This window comes from Chrysochloris asiatica, unplaced genomic scaffold, assembly GCF_000296735.1.
Source record: "Chrysochloris asiatica unplaced genomic scaffold, ChrAsi1.0 scaffold00194, whole genome shotgun sequence".
NCBI classification, from domain to species: domain Eukaryota; kingdom Metazoa; phylum Chordata; class Mammalia; order Afrosoricida; family Chrysochloridae; genus Chrysochloris; species Chrysochloris asiatica.
In genome coordinates this window covers 617741-633011 of record NW_006408712.1, presented here as the reverse complement: position 1 = coordinate 633011, position 15271 = coordinate 617741, and the positions used below count along the sequence as shown (strand labels likewise).

General features: G+C 34.4%; 1 protein-coding gene across 2 annotated transcripts in view; it reads left to right on the top strand.

Annotated features, from left to right (window-relative positions):
• Positions 1-15271, top strand: part of NEMF (nuclear export mediator factor) — a 73352-nt gene that overhangs the window by 20610 nt on the left and 37471 nt on the right. For both annotated transcript variants that reach the window (XM_006872331.1, XM_006872330.1), the window contains exons 7-16: positions 1680-1766; positions 2653-2726; positions 3530-3600; positions 3678-3753; positions 4120-4182; positions 5760-5837; positions 5926-6134; positions 6355-6543; positions 6900-6963; positions 9247-9335. In XM_006872331.1, the coding sequence (XP_006872393.1) occupies positions 1680-1766; positions 2653-2726; positions 3530-3600; positions 3678-3753; positions 4120-4182; positions 5760-5837; positions 5926-6134; positions 6355-6543; positions 6900-6963; positions 9247-9335 (1000 nt within the window). The remainder of the gene's footprint in view (positions 1-1679; positions 1767-2652; positions 2727-3529; positions 3601-3677; positions 3754-4119; positions 4183-5759; positions 5838-5925; positions 6135-6354; positions 6544-6899; positions 6964-9246; positions 9336-15271) is intronic.

Sequence of the window (15271 nt, the reverse complement as noted above, 5' to 3'; positions counted from 1 at the left end):
TAACCGCAAGGTAAGTAGTTCAAATCTATCAGTTGCTCCCCAGGAGAAAGATGAGGTTTTCTGCTCCTCTAACAATTTGCAGTCTCGGAAACCCTACTCAAGGTTACTGTGAGTCAGAAAAGAATCATTGAAACACATATGCCACCACGACATTTGAGATCATCACTTATCCTATAATAGGGAACAAGGAAAAGACATTGTGGAGGCATATACCTTTGATTACTAAGCACTAGAGAATAATTTTTCCTCTTCTGTGAAATTAAAATGCATAGGAAGTTATCTTTAGAACTTTTAAACTGTCAGTATGTTTTAAGTTTTATAAATTTCAGTTCAGTCAAAATCTCACCATGGCAAATTCGTGTAATATTTTGTATCAGGTAATGTAAATCCTCCAACTTTTTTTTTTTTTTCAAAATTGTTTTGGCTAGCTTAGGTCCTTTACATTTCCTTGTCAGTTTTAAGATCAGGTTGTTACTTTGTTCAAGAAAGCCTGATGAGATTCTGATAAGGGACTCTGTGGAATGAATATATATATATCAATTTTGTGAAGATTGGTGTCTTAACTATTGAATCTTTTATTCCATGCACAGGGAATGTCCTGCCATTTGTCTAGATCTTTAATATCTCAGCAGTGTTTTGTTGTTTTCAGTGTATAAAACTTTCACTTCTTTTGGTAAATGTATTCTTAAATATTTTATTCTTTTTGATGCTATTGTGAATGGAATTATTTTTCTTAAATTCCATTTTTGGGTAGAAATTCATTGATTGTATATCCTGCAGACGAATCAAAACTAATTTTTTGTGTGTGAATTCCTTATAATTTTGTAACATACAGTTCATAAAATCTATGAATAAAGATGCTTTGCTGCTTCCTTTTGAGGCTGGATGCCTTTATTTTTCTTTTTGTCTTTTTCCTCTAACTAGAACCTGTAGTACATTGTTGAATACCAATGGCAAAAGTGGACATTCTTAACTTATTCCTGATCTTAGAGAAAATTTACTCTATAAAACTTTTTCACCTTAGGTATGATGTTAGAGTAGGTTTTTTGTAGACACCTTTATCAATTTGAGGAAGTTTCCTTTTATCCCTAGTTTGTTGAGAGTTGAATTCTGTTCAGTGCTTTTTCTGCATCAGTTGAAGTGATCATATGGCTTTTTCCATATGAATGGACATTTGGATGTTAAACAAATCTTGCATTCCTGGAATATCTCTCTTTTGGTCCTGGTTTGTAATCTTTTTTGTTTGTGGCTCAATTCCATTACATTCCTGTAGTATGCACTGAGTTCAAGTTTTTTATACTTTCAAATTTCTACACGTGCTTGAGTTGTTATTTTTAATCTTTCAAAATAAGATAAACTCATAGTTATTTTCAAGGAGCTCTGGTAGCGTAGTGGTTACGAATCGGGCTGCGAACTGCAAGGTCAGCAGTTCAAAACTACCAGCTGTTCCGTGGAAGAGAGATTAGGCTTTCTGATCCCGTAAAGATTTACAGCCTTGGAAACCATGTACAGGGTCGCTATGAGTCGGAACCGACTCCACGGCACATAACAACAACAACAACAACATAGTTATTGTCACTAACTGTTATTGAGTAGATAATTTGTATTGATATATAAATTTATATTATGAGCTTTAAATTTCATAAGAAAATATTAACAATAATACTCTGCTTTTATAGCCTATGGACCAGCTCTTATTGAGCACTGTCTTATAGAAAGTGGATTCTCTGGCAATGTCAAAGTGGGTGAAAAATTTGAAAGTAAAGGTATGTCTTTATGGAACAAGTTTTGTGTATTTTCACTTAGTTTTATAACTATGAAGCTGGTTTCTAGAAAAGTAATGAATAAGTAGTTGATTCTAGTCTTAGAAAAATTGACCTATGAATGTCTTTTCCATAATTAAAAACCAATGTTTTCATTTCTAAAACATTGAAAAGTATACTAATTCAATGCAATCCTAATCAAAATGTCAATAGATAACTGTTGTTTTAGCTAGTGCTGTTAATTGTTTTTAATAAAATTAATCTGATATGAGAGAGCTCTGGTAGCGTAGTGGTTACGAATCGGGCTGTGAACTGCAAGGCCAGCAGTTCGAAACTACCAGTGGTTCCGCGGGAGAAAGATGAGGCGTTCTGCTCCCGTAAAGATTTACAGCCTCGGAAACCCTGTGCAGAGTCGCTATGAGTCAGAACTGACTCCACAGCACTTAACAACAACAACAACAACAATCTGATATATATATATGAAGCAAAAGCCTCTGAAATTTTTCAAGAAAACTCTGAAAAATAGTAATATTTGGGAATGGCTCACTGATTAAAATGACTATGAAGTTACATTAATTAATATAGTACTTTTTTAGAGAATAGACAGAAGAAAGAATTTAGTATCAGGCCAAAACATATATGACAATTTAGCATTAAGAACAAGGTAACTTATGTATCATGGGGAGAAAGACGGATTTTTCAGTAAAAACTAATGGGACACAGGCTAACCAAAACATACATTTATTTGCATATACTGATTACAAACATAAAGTAACGATGTGATTTTTCTCAATACTTTGTTTTGTTTCATAAACTTCTTTTGCTCTACATAGTTGGTTAACAATGCCTGATTTGTTCTTGATTGCTGTTCTTTTTATTTCTTCATCAGATATTGAAAAAGTACTTGTTTGTCTGCAGAAAGCAGAAGACTATATGAAAACAACATTCAACTTCAGTGGAAAGGTAGCACCATTTATATTTGTTGCTGTTTTACTTAGGTCTTCAGAATTTAAATGTTCATTGTAGAGTTGCTGTATGAAAATTGCCCTAATTTAGAAGCTTGAATAGTTTTAAAATTTTTCTGTTCATTTATAGTTTTTAAAAATTATCTTTTATACAAAGTACTGTGTCATTAATATTGCCACCACAGAAAAGTTCATTTTCAGTACATCTGAATTTGTAAACACTTTTCAAAGGTTTAATGATTTGCCTCCCACCAATAGGAGAACACTCTCTGAATTACTTCATATCTTATTTGTGCTTTTCTAATTTATTTTGAGATATAATTTTACTTATAACCTGTGGGGGAAAGTTCAATTAATTATAGCTAAATTCCATTCACATTTACCTGTCTATTTGTGTAAATGAATTAAAATTTGCTACCAAAAATGAACCTAATGCTGACTTTTTTGTGTGTGTGTGCTAATTTATTTAAAGTAAAAATGCTTTTGGCTTTCTAATATTTTTTTCTTATAGATCATGTAAAAATTGGAAAAGTAAAAGCAAAAAGTAAATGTATACTCTTGCTACATTATCAAGTCACTAATTTTCATTTCCTGTATTCTTTTGTATGTTTGTTTTTGTCTATGAGTAAGCCAGTATTTTCTAACATTTCTTACTATATGAAAAGAGACAAAATTGATAGATGCACCTGATTTTTTTTTAGAATAATTTCATAAATGGAACTAATAAAATTATTTTCAATAGTGAAAAGTAAATATTCGTTACTTACAAATAAAATTAACTTTATTGTTGGATTTTTCTAGGGCTATATCATTCAGAAAAGAGAAATAAAACCAAGCCTGGAGATAGATAAACCAGTTGAAGACATACTCACGTAAGAATGCAGGCATTAGTCCATTTGCTTTGGATATTTATTAGTATTATTGAATTGATATAATAAATGTTTTACAGGTATGAGGAATTTCATCCTTTCTTATTTTCTCAACATTCACAATGTCCACATATAGAATTTGAATCATTTGACAAGGTGGGTTTTCTAATTCTTTTTTTTTTTTGAACAATTCATTAGCATGATACATTTCTTAAATTAAAATAAATTTGCTTCTTGCAATCACTGTGAATCTGAGAATTAAAGATCAATGTATCAGAGATACCGTGTTGGAAACTTCTTTATTGCTACTTTGTTTAAAGAAAAAGAACAAAAAATATGAACTTAAGTCAATTTCTTTATTTGATTCTCAATACTGTATAGATACATATTTACTGAATCTGTTCAAGTTTTTATTAGTATTAGGAAACAAAAGAGACAAATGGAATATGCAAGTTGGAGTAGAGACTGTTTTTTGTTTTGTTTTTCCAGCTAGTTATTGTTTGTTTTGTTTTTTTTAACAAGGCTGTGGATGAATTTTTTTCCAAGATAGAAGGTCAGAAAATAGACTTAAAAGCTTTACAACAGGTATGGTGGTGGTGGTGGTGTGCCATGGAGTCAGTTCCGACTCATAGCGACCCTGTGTTGGTTTCCAAGGTTGTAAATCTTTACAGGAGCAGAAAGGCTCATCTTTCTCCTGCAGAACAGCTGGTAGTTTCGAACTGCTGACCTTGCGGTTCACAGCCTGATTCATAACCACTGTGCTTAGTATTATTTAAAACATTTACATTAAACCAGTTATCCTTAGTGGGACTTGATAGGTGGAGAATGCTTTTCATGTGCAACCTTTTAGTAGTAGCTTGGGAACTCCCTGGTCTTTCCAGGGGATCTCATTGTTGAAAAGTATATCCTTAATAGCTGTGTTAGTATATAGACATTCTCTGGTAAGGGAACTACCAGTGTGAAGGTGAGGTCTGTATTTATTTATACCCTAGGGTCTCTATGAGTTGGAATCTACTTGATGGCAATGGGTTTATGATTTACTTTTACAAAACGACTCAAAATACTACGAGCACATCCACTAAGGAATTACTATTCTGGGGGGATTTTAAATAGGTCTGAAGAGGGAGGTAAAGTTTTTTTTTTCTGTACAAATAAGTGCATTTGCACAAATAAGCTGTGTTGTGTAGTTTTATTTTTTTCAAACTGCACTTTTAAACTTGGCCTCTTTAGTATGCTTAAACCACTCTTACGTGTTAAACCAAAAGGTGTGTTTAAAATCTTTCAAAGTCTGTGTTGTAAAAATTAGAAATTATGGGAATTGTTTCATTTTCCTACCTTATTTAAAAAAAAAAAAAAACAATACTTAAGCAGAACATTTGAACCCCATGTCTCTATTAGCATATTTGTGAATTATTTTGATGATTATGGGTTCTTTTGCTCTCACCACATTAAGTAGTTTTGTTTTTTGTTTTTTTGGAGAGAGAGGTTTTCTTTATTCGATTTTGCAAAATTGGACACTCAACCCAGTAGACACAGGCAGACGCACCGCATGGCTGGCCCACAAACAGTTTATGCCTCTGTCTTGAAAAGGCCCCTCTTAAGTATTTTAATGAATTTCATCCAACATTCATGTACTCAGTAATTGACAATGCTCTTATTAGTGTTAGAAAATATACCCCCAGACTGATAAATGTAAATTATGTATACTTAAATACCAGTCAAATAACTCCATGAGCCCTTGTGTTAGTAATTTAAGAAAAATAGTGTTCTAAAAAACACTAGAAATGACGCTGTTTTGGTTAATTCATGCACTCCAGAAATGCATTTGTATGCAAACTTGACATTTTTGTCTTCAATTCTACCTGTACAATTAACACAAAGCTTTAGGAGATGCATTCTTACATATAACGTCTTACATACATTATAACTTAAAATACTGTCCTATGTAGATAGTGGTAGGTGAGTGGGCCTGAGGTAATTTTGGAGCTTGCAACGTTTTGTGGTAGGACAAGTCTGCAGGAGTGGAATATGGGGAACTTTTGCTACTTAGAAGGTAGCATTGAGGGGTCAGAAGTAGAAGTGGATGAGTTTCAGGAAGTAAGGAAAAGAAGGTGTCAGAAAATAAGAGTCTAATTTTTAAATAATCTCTTTTGTCAAAAAAGGAAAAACAAGCTTTGAAGAAATTAGATAATGTCCGAAAAGATCATGAAAACAGACTAGAAGCTCTTCAGCAGGCTCAGGTATTATATTCAGATGTTCCAGATATACTTTGTTTTAAAAAAATGGTAACTTCAATAGCAATATAGTAAATGTGTTTCATTTCTTAAGGAAATAGATAAACTTAAAGGCGAGCTCATAGAAATGAACCTACAGATAGTTGACAGAGCCATTCAAGTGGTTCGAAGTGCTTTAGCCAACCAGATAGACTGGACAGAAATTGGGTTAATTGTGAAGGAAGCTCAAGCTCAAGGAGATCCTGTTGCAAATGCAATCAAAGAATTAAAGCTACAGACAAATCATGTTACGATGCTGCTGAGGTAAGTTTGGCTTTGCTTATCTTCATCTTGCTACTAATGTTCACTGTATTCATTTCAGTTGTTTTTTCCTGTACATTTGGAATCTTATCCTTGAAGACAAAGAAAAAAGTTAATTTACACTAAAATACAAACTACTGTAAATCATTTTTACTTTCATTGAGGAAAAAATTTTAAATGTGAGGTCATTGACTTTAGTGAAATACTTGAATATTTTTAATAGAAATCCATACTTGTTATCAGAGGAGGAAGATGATGTTGATGGTGACATCAGTGTTGAGAAAAGTGAAGCTGAACTACTAAAAGGAAAAAAGAAAAAGCAAAAGAATAAACAGTTACAGAAGCCTCAGAAAAATAAGCCCTTACTTATTGATGTTGATCTCAGCTTGTCAGCATATGCCAATGCCAAAAAGTAAGTCATTTAAGTACATATTTTAGGTAAAATGTTAACTGCAGTAAGTCAGTGAAGGTATTATGGATATTAAGGAAAATATTTTACTGTATATACACTCCCTTTTGGTTACAGTGCTTAAAATATACTATATTGTGTATATTGGAGTCCTCGTATGGCACTGTAGGATAAACACTAGACTGCTATCCAAAAGCTTAGCAGTTCAAACCCATCAGCTGCTCCTTGGAAACCCTATACAAGGTTGCTATGAATTGATATTGATTCCACAGTACTTAACATCAACAACCACATAGTTAAACATAATACAAAAATAATAAATATATTGCTTAAAATTAAAGAGAAATATGTTTTTCAAGGTATTATGATCACAAGAGATATGCTGCTAAGAAAACACAGAAGACTGTTGAAGCTGCAGAGAAGGTATTTTTATTTCCTAGAATGAAAATTGGTATTCCCAGATTTAATTCAGTGGCCTGAATTTTCTTCAATTTAAATGGATTTTCTAATTCAGAAAAGCTTTCAAACTTAGTTTTACTTAATGTGTATCTCCAATGTTTTATTTTTCTTCCCTAAACCTTCTCACCAGTCTTTCCCATCTCAGTAAGTAGCACCTTCATTCTTACCTTTTGCTCAGACCAAAAACATTACTCTGTACTCTTCCCTCATAAACCATAATCAGTCCATCTGCAAATTCTTTTGACTCTTTTTTAAAATATATTCAGAATTCAATTTTTACTGGTCATGGTTTTTATCATCCCCTGTGTTCACATGGACTGTAACAATAACCTTTTGCTGGGTCTCGATCTTACAACTTTTTTCACTACAGTTTGTACTCTACACAGCACCTGTGTTACTAGTCGTTGTAAATCTAAAGTAAAGTCCTTTCACTCCTCTCCTCAAAATCTTTCAATTGTTTCCCATCTTAATTCAATAAAATTCATAGTACTTTTATTTTTTTTTCATGCTGTATTTATTGTGAATTATGTGATAGTTTACCTGGGAGAACATTAGTTTTATGTTCATCCTATCATATATCGTTTCATTGCCATGGTTATAATCCCCTCCATGCATCATCAACCAACCAAAGGGTATACACTACAAGCCTGCTCCCCGGTCGTCAGCACACAGCCCCACTCCCTCTCTGGATCTAAAGTCCCCAGCTGTTCCATCTCTCCACGTCATCGTCTCTGCCTCCATCTCTGGCATCACTGCTTCTCTGGGTAGGATCCCTCTCTTCGCTCTTCTCCATTGATGGTCCCAGAGACCTCTGCTCCTAGACTGAAAAGTTAATCACTCCTCTCCTTGCTATAAAACGTCTACCTTTACATTTCCAATGCTCACAATCAGTCCTGATAACAGTTACTCACTATTGTATCACAAGAGACCTATCTGCATTTCATTTCATCAGCCTCTCCTAGACAGATGGGATACTACTCTCTGGAGATTCTTTCTACCTTCCTCCATGCCCTCTGGATCTCGGTTCCCTCTTGAAAGCTTGTAAGCCTCATAGTGCTTTTTTGATCTACAAAATCTTACATGATCTACTCCCTTTTGATCTCATCATTTGCTTTTCTTTTTCACACACCTTTCCAGCTACCCTGAAGTGTGTTTGTACCTAAAACAATGAAGCACACTGCCCTCTTCCTGTTTCTACTTGGGATGCACTCCCCACAGAAGTTTTCATGGTTGGTCCCTCCCATCACTCATACATCTTTTCAAAAGATATTTTGTCAGGTGGCCTTTCTTGACCACGCTTTCTAAAATAACACTAACCTCAACCACTTTCTTTACTCTTTTGTTTCTTTAAAAAACTCTCTTCCCACAACATACAGTTGTTTGGATGTTTGTCTGCTTTCCCTCTAGAATGTAGGTTGCATGAAAATAGTCTTTATTTCTTTTGTTCATTGCTAAGTTCCAGCCACTAGGATTTTAGCCATCTTTAGGAGAGATTCTTTAGTACCTGGAGTGACCTTCATGACATTTTATCCTGTGATCATCACTTGCTAGTCAAGCTGGCCTTCTCTGTAGGCTTACAGTACTCTTCCCATTCTTTCCTTGATAACTCTTTGGCTCGATGATCTTGCAGACTGCAGCATAAAGCCACTTCCTCAGTGCTACCTTCTTTGACCATAAATACATAAATTTGGTTTCCTTATTATATTTCTATTCAAACCTAGAAACAGTTGTCAGCTTGGCACAGGACCATGAAATGTTTGTTCTGTGGACACAGGGTTGCTATGAGTCAGAACCAACTTGACAGCACCTAACAACATTATACTTTAATAGTATACTTAGAAGAATTTGCCATATGTTTATTTGAATGATTATGTGTTTAATATTTCTTTCTCCACATAGACTATAACCTCGGTGGGATGTGAGCTTTGTTTTATTCACTGTTGTATTCCCAGCATCTAGTTAGTCCATAGCCTGGTACATAGTAGGCACCAGTAAATATGTGATATTGAATGAGGCTCTTCTTCATTTGTAAGTCTTGAGCAACATTTGGGTGTAGTGAATCTTTGACTTAAATTACTTTAAAATTTAAGGCAAGAAGTACTTCTACATTATTTTCATCCGTGTGGGAGATGGTGGTGTCAAGGTGTAGAGAGTACTAGTTTGATGTTTTCAAAAGTTTATTGCTTATTTACTTTGCTGTTAAATAAATTCTCAACAAAAAATTATTTTTAAAACTCTTAAAAATAGGCATTCAAATCAGCAGAAAAGAAAACAAAGCAAACTCTAAAAGAAGTCCAAACTGTTACCTCTATTCAGAAAGCAAGAAAAGTGTATTGGTAAGTGTTCTACCATTTTTTAAAATTTAGTTTTAACTTTTATAAAAGTTCATACAAGTGCATAGTTTGGAAAATCCAGCACTTCTACAGTGCTTATCGTTAATCTAAATAGCTCTTAGTTATTCACTCCCACTCCTGTCACCTGCTCTCCCAAGGAAACTACTTTTAATTCTTTTAGCTGCTTCTTTAGGTATTTACCACCTCTTCATATTGTATTCCTGATTCTTGATATTTCTGTGTTAGACCCTTATCTTTTGATTTCCTGTGATGGAAGATAATGATTTTACTTAGTTTCTTCTTGTGCTCCATTAGATAAACACTAACCAGCTTCCTGGAGCCCTGGTGGCATGGTGGGTTATGTGATGGGCTGTTAACCTCAGAGTCAGTGGTTTGAATCCACCAGCTGTTCTTGCAGGAGAATGATGTAGCTTTCTGCTCCCATAGAAATGTGCAACCCCAAAACATCATACAGGGTTGCTTTGAGTCGGAACTAACCCTATGGCACACAACAACCAAGGCTACCAGTATAGTTTGGTTATGTAAACTTTTGTTAAGATTGGTATTCAGCGTTATATCATTATGAATATCTAAGTTCTCGTCACTGCTGAGTCATGCATTATATTCTGTGTTTTCTTTTTCTTCCTGCTCAGCTTTTTGTCTTTTTTGATGATGTATGTTGTCTTGTTTTGTTTGTTTTGCTTTGTTTTTATGCTTACTTACCACTAATTCATCTACAGAGTCTCCAAATGTTTTAAGACTTTGGGAGTCTTATAGCATAATCATCTTGTAAAAGTCTCTCTTGGAATTGTTTCATTTATTTAGTTTAGATAACTGAATCTTTGCTCTGACTCTTTAGCATATGCAGCTCTCCCTTTATTGCCATTCTTAACATTTTCTTCATGCTTTTCTGAACTTGTCCTGGATCGTATTTTATACTTCCTCTTTTTTCATGAATAGTGTGTGTTCTACCAACTTCATGAGATCATCAATGTATAAGAAATTTTTAAAATCTTGAATATATAGAAAATTATTTCTCATACTTAATAGTTTGTCTGGATATAGAATTCTTGTTTGAAAATGTTTCATGGACTTCTCAAGACATTGTTCAATTGTTATAATTTTCAGAGTTGATCTTGAGAAGTCTGGTGCCATTCTGATTTTTGGTATTTTATTTGAAACTTTTCTTTCTTTTTTGCCTTTCTATAAGCTTGTGGTATTTTTTTTTTTTTTTCACCCTGCCAGTTTTCTTCAATTTCATGATGTTGTGGGTTGGTACGGGTATTTTTATCCATTTTACTTTTTTCATTTGGAAACTTAGTTCAGTGAAGTTTTCTCTTCCTAAAAGCCCTGTTATCTAGATATGGGATTCCCTGGACTTATCTTCAGTTTTATTTTCTAAAAATTTTTAACTTTTTCTGTTTTACATTCTGAGAGATTTTCTCAATTTTACTTTTCAATTCTTATACTAAATTTCGTATTCCTTTTTACTATATTTTTAATTTTAAGAGCTCTCTTTTTGTTCTTTATTCCTATTTATAACTTCCTATTCTTGTTCCTCTTAATGCCATGAATAGTTATAATGTAATAACATTTTTAAAGTTTTTCTTGCATATCTTTGTTGTCTGTATTTTTTTTGTTGTTGTTTTTTGGGTTTTGACTGCAGGTTTCATGTTAGACTTCATCAATACCTGGTGATTCAGCTCACATCTTTTCGAAGGCATTAAAATGTTGATTGGAAGTTTTCTGTGGGTAGTGTGTAAGATTAGCTCAGTCAACCATTTGTATGGAACTCACAATTTCAGTAACTTTAGAGCTTTCCTTTTCTGCTGGTCCTATTTCCCAGAAAAGATTCTTTTTCTCTCGGACTTAAAAGGTGAAGAGACCTGACTGCCAGCCTTTTGGAAGTCCCGTGGCAATAAAAGACTGGAGAGTTTTGGTGCCCAGTAATTTGTACATTGACTCTGATACATGTTATACATAGGCACCCTTGCTTAACAACTGCGCCCGGTTTCCCCTGCCCAGAAATCCTCTCTGTACCCTACATGGAAAAAAGAAGTTTGAATTAACTGTTTCTTAAACAGACTTTCAGTCAGTCCTCCTATTTTTAACCTCATCTCAAACCCTATTTCTAAAACTGCTATGTCAGTTTTTAATCTTTGTGTGGTTTTACCTTGTAAATTGATTCTTGGCTTTTTCCACCATCATCTTAGGATCTTTTCTTCTGTCTGATCACATGTCTAATTGTTTTCCAGGTTTTAAAATTTTAATAATTTTTTTCCTTCTTTCCACTCTTTTAAAAATATCTTTAGTTATGAATACAGGGAACCCTGGTTGCTTCATCATTAAACATTGGACTCCTAACCTCAAGGTTAGTGGTTCACACCTACCAGCCCCTCCATGGGAGAAAGACAAGTCTGTCTGACCCCTTAAAGAGTTATAGTCTCGGAAACCTTAAGGAATAATGCTACTCTGTTTTATAGGGTTGCTTATGAGTAGGAGTGAACTTAATGGCATTGGGTTAGTCAAAAATACAGGAGCCCTGCTGATACAGTGATTAAAGCACACTAGACTGCTAACAAAGATTTGTAATTTAAAGCCACTAGCTGCTGCTCAGGAGAATCATGGCAGTTTGCTTCTATAAAGATTTACAGTCTTGGAAATCCATTAGGACATTCTAGCCTGCCTCCTGGCTGCCAGCTCTTAGTCCCTCTTTTTCCATGAATCTAGAGTCCTCAGCTGCTCCCTCTCTCCATGTCCCCAATTCTGCCACTGCCTCCAACTCTGGTGTCCCTGCTTCTCTGGATAAGGTCCTGCCTTCTGCTTGTGCTCTTCTCCCTTGATGGTCCTAGGGTCCTCTGTTTCTGGACTGTAAGATTAACTACTCTCCCATTTTTGTTATAAAACTTCTACCTTTACAATTGTGACAGTCGCAATCAGTCATGATAACAATTACTCACTATTGAATCATAAGAATCTTATCCCCATCTCTTTTTACCAGACCCATCTAGACAAGATGAAAACTATATTCAGCTATTCAATGGGGCCTCTATCGTCTTACACACACTGTTTTTTGTTTTTTTTAAATGTTTTATTGTGAATTATGTGATAGTTTACATGGGAGAACATTAGTTTTACATTCATCCTGTCGTATATCATTTCATTGCCATGGTTACAATCCCCTCCATGTATCATCACCCAATCAAGAAAACTATCTGCGTTTCATTTCATCAGCCCCGCCCAGACAGATTGGATACCTACTCAGTGGAGACTCTACCTTCCTCCACACCCTCTGGATATAGGTTCCCTCTTTTTTCTTTTTTTTTTTTTTAAATGTTTTATTGTGGATTATATCAGTTTTCATTTTTTGTAATGAAATCAAGTATTGGTTTCAGGGTCATGCTGCCTCATGTTGAAAAGTATTCCTTTTGTTATTGTCAGGATGTTTGATGGAATTCATCTGTGACTCTTAAGTAGTCCTGGAATAGTTTCTGTGTGTGTTGGGAGGTAATTATTAGACACTTAAATCTTTAATATATATAAGGACTACCGAGATTTTCACGAGAGAAAGATGAGACTTTCTGCTCCTGCAAAGATTTAAAGCAGCAAAAACCCTATACAGAGTCTCTGTGAGTTGGAACTGACTTGATGGCACTCAACAGCAACCTAGATTTTCTATTTTAGTGCAGTGTTTTTCTAAAACTTTTTTTGGTCAGAATTTTTAAATGTTTAGCCAAAAGCTATTTACAGTATGCTGGTTATAAATTTAAAGTATATATATCCTTAGGATCTTTAGAGACGTCCCTTTTTTTCATTCCTGATAATTATTTGTGCTTTCTTTTTTTTTTTGATTAGTCTGAGCAAAGGTTTTTCAGTTTATTATTGTACTTAAAAGACTGGCTTGTTTTACTTGGAAAATATCACCAAATAAGCTGCTGAGTCAGAATCAACTCAGTGGCAGTGTGTGTGTTTGGTTTTTATATCTCAGTAAATTGTATGATATGTGAGTTATATCTCAGTAACCCTGGCATAGTGCTGTAGGATAAGCACTGAGCTGCTTACCCCAAGGTCAGTGGTTCAAACCCACCAGCTGCTCCTCGAAAACCCTATACAGGATCGTTATGAGTCGAAACTGACTTGATGGCACTAACAATAAATAGCAATCACCTAATACAGATCTGGAGTTCTGGTGTAGCACTGTAGGGTAAGCAACCTCAAGGTCAGTGGTTCAAATCCACCAGCTGCTCCTCGGAAACCCTGTACAGGGTTGCTGTGAATCAGAACTGACTCGATGGCACTTAACAGCTCTCTCTTTCTTTATCTCATGCCCATGTTCTGTAGGTTTCTTTGGTCTTTTACAATTTTACTCTCTCAATTTGTAGAAACTTTAGGGATGTTTGTCGTCTGTCAGTTTGTCATACTGTGGTGCCTTGCGTGTTGCTATGATTCTAGAAGCTCTGCCACTGGTACTTCAGATACCAGCTGGGTCACCGTTGGTGGCTAGGTTTTAGCACAGCTCCCAGATGAAGACAGACTAGGATGAAAGCCCTGGCTATGTACCCCCAAAAACCAACCAATGAAAATCTTAGGGCCCACAACACAATACATTGTCCAGTATAATGCTCAAAGATAACTCAGCACCAGCTACCATTTTCTCCTCATAGACGTGAGGTCATACCTCCAGGTGACTTTGTGGCAATTAAGAACAACAAGTCTGTGATAAAGTTGCAAATATTTTTATAATCATGTCATCTTTAATTTTTGTTTTGTTTTTTCTTTGTTTTCTCTTGGACATGTGAAAGGTTTTTATTTTTATTTGGGCAGTATTTCCAGTATTCTCTTTTGCTGGTTTTGGATTTTGAAACATAGTTTGAAATTTTTAACCAACTCTCATCTCATAAAGGTACTCACCAGACTTTAAAAAAAAAACAAAAAACTGGTTTGTGACTGTTGATCTCCTCTTTTATTATTACTTTCCTCCTACTACTTTTCTTTGGATTTCATTTGCCGTTTCTTTTCTAATTTATTGACATGGAAGCTTAGTTCATTGATTCCCAACCCCTAGCCTCCTTTTCTTTTGTTTTCTTGTATATATTTAAGGTTATTTCCTCCTAAAACTGCTTTAACTGTATTCACAAAGCAAGAGCTATATTTTTATTATCACTTTTTCAAAATTTCTACATTCACCCATGCATTGTTTGAAATTGCATTAATTCCTAAGTCTATAGGGCTTTTCTGATTATCTTCATATTTTTGCTTTCTAGCTTAATTTGTGTAATGATCAGAGATTGATGTTCTGAATCATTTCAGTCCTTTGACATTAGTTGAGACTGCTCAGCAGATTTAATGGTTAGCTTTATAAATGTTCCCTGTACAGTGGCAGAGATTAGGTCTGCTCTACAGTTGGGCACATTTTTATGTGTGTCAATTAAGTCAAGTTTATTAAATAAGTTGAAATTTTTGATATCTTTAGTAATTTCTTAATGATTATCTTCTGTTATTGAGAGAGTTACAAAAAGTTTGTAGAAAAACATAATTAAAAGATTAATTTTCCCTGTGTGTTTAATGTCGCATCATAGTTTTCAATTTATCCATTTCTCCTTTTATTTCTGCTGGTGTTTTTTTCTTTATTTTCTGCTTTTTTAACAAATGTTTACTCTTAAATATACAGCAGACTCCAAGACAAATGATTGTTACCTGCAGATGGCAACAGATGTTATAGCAGAAACCTAGATGCTTAAACAGGAATGACTCAAAGGTTACCATTACCTCAATCACAAAGAACAGATTCTATTTTGACCAGATTCCCTAATTTCACCTCTTCTCCAAAGCCTGCCTGCATTCATTCATTCATTTATTTATTCATTTATTTATTTATTTTTCCCGAAAGTGCCTATTTATTTATTTATTTTTAGTGTTTTATTGTTAATTATGTGATA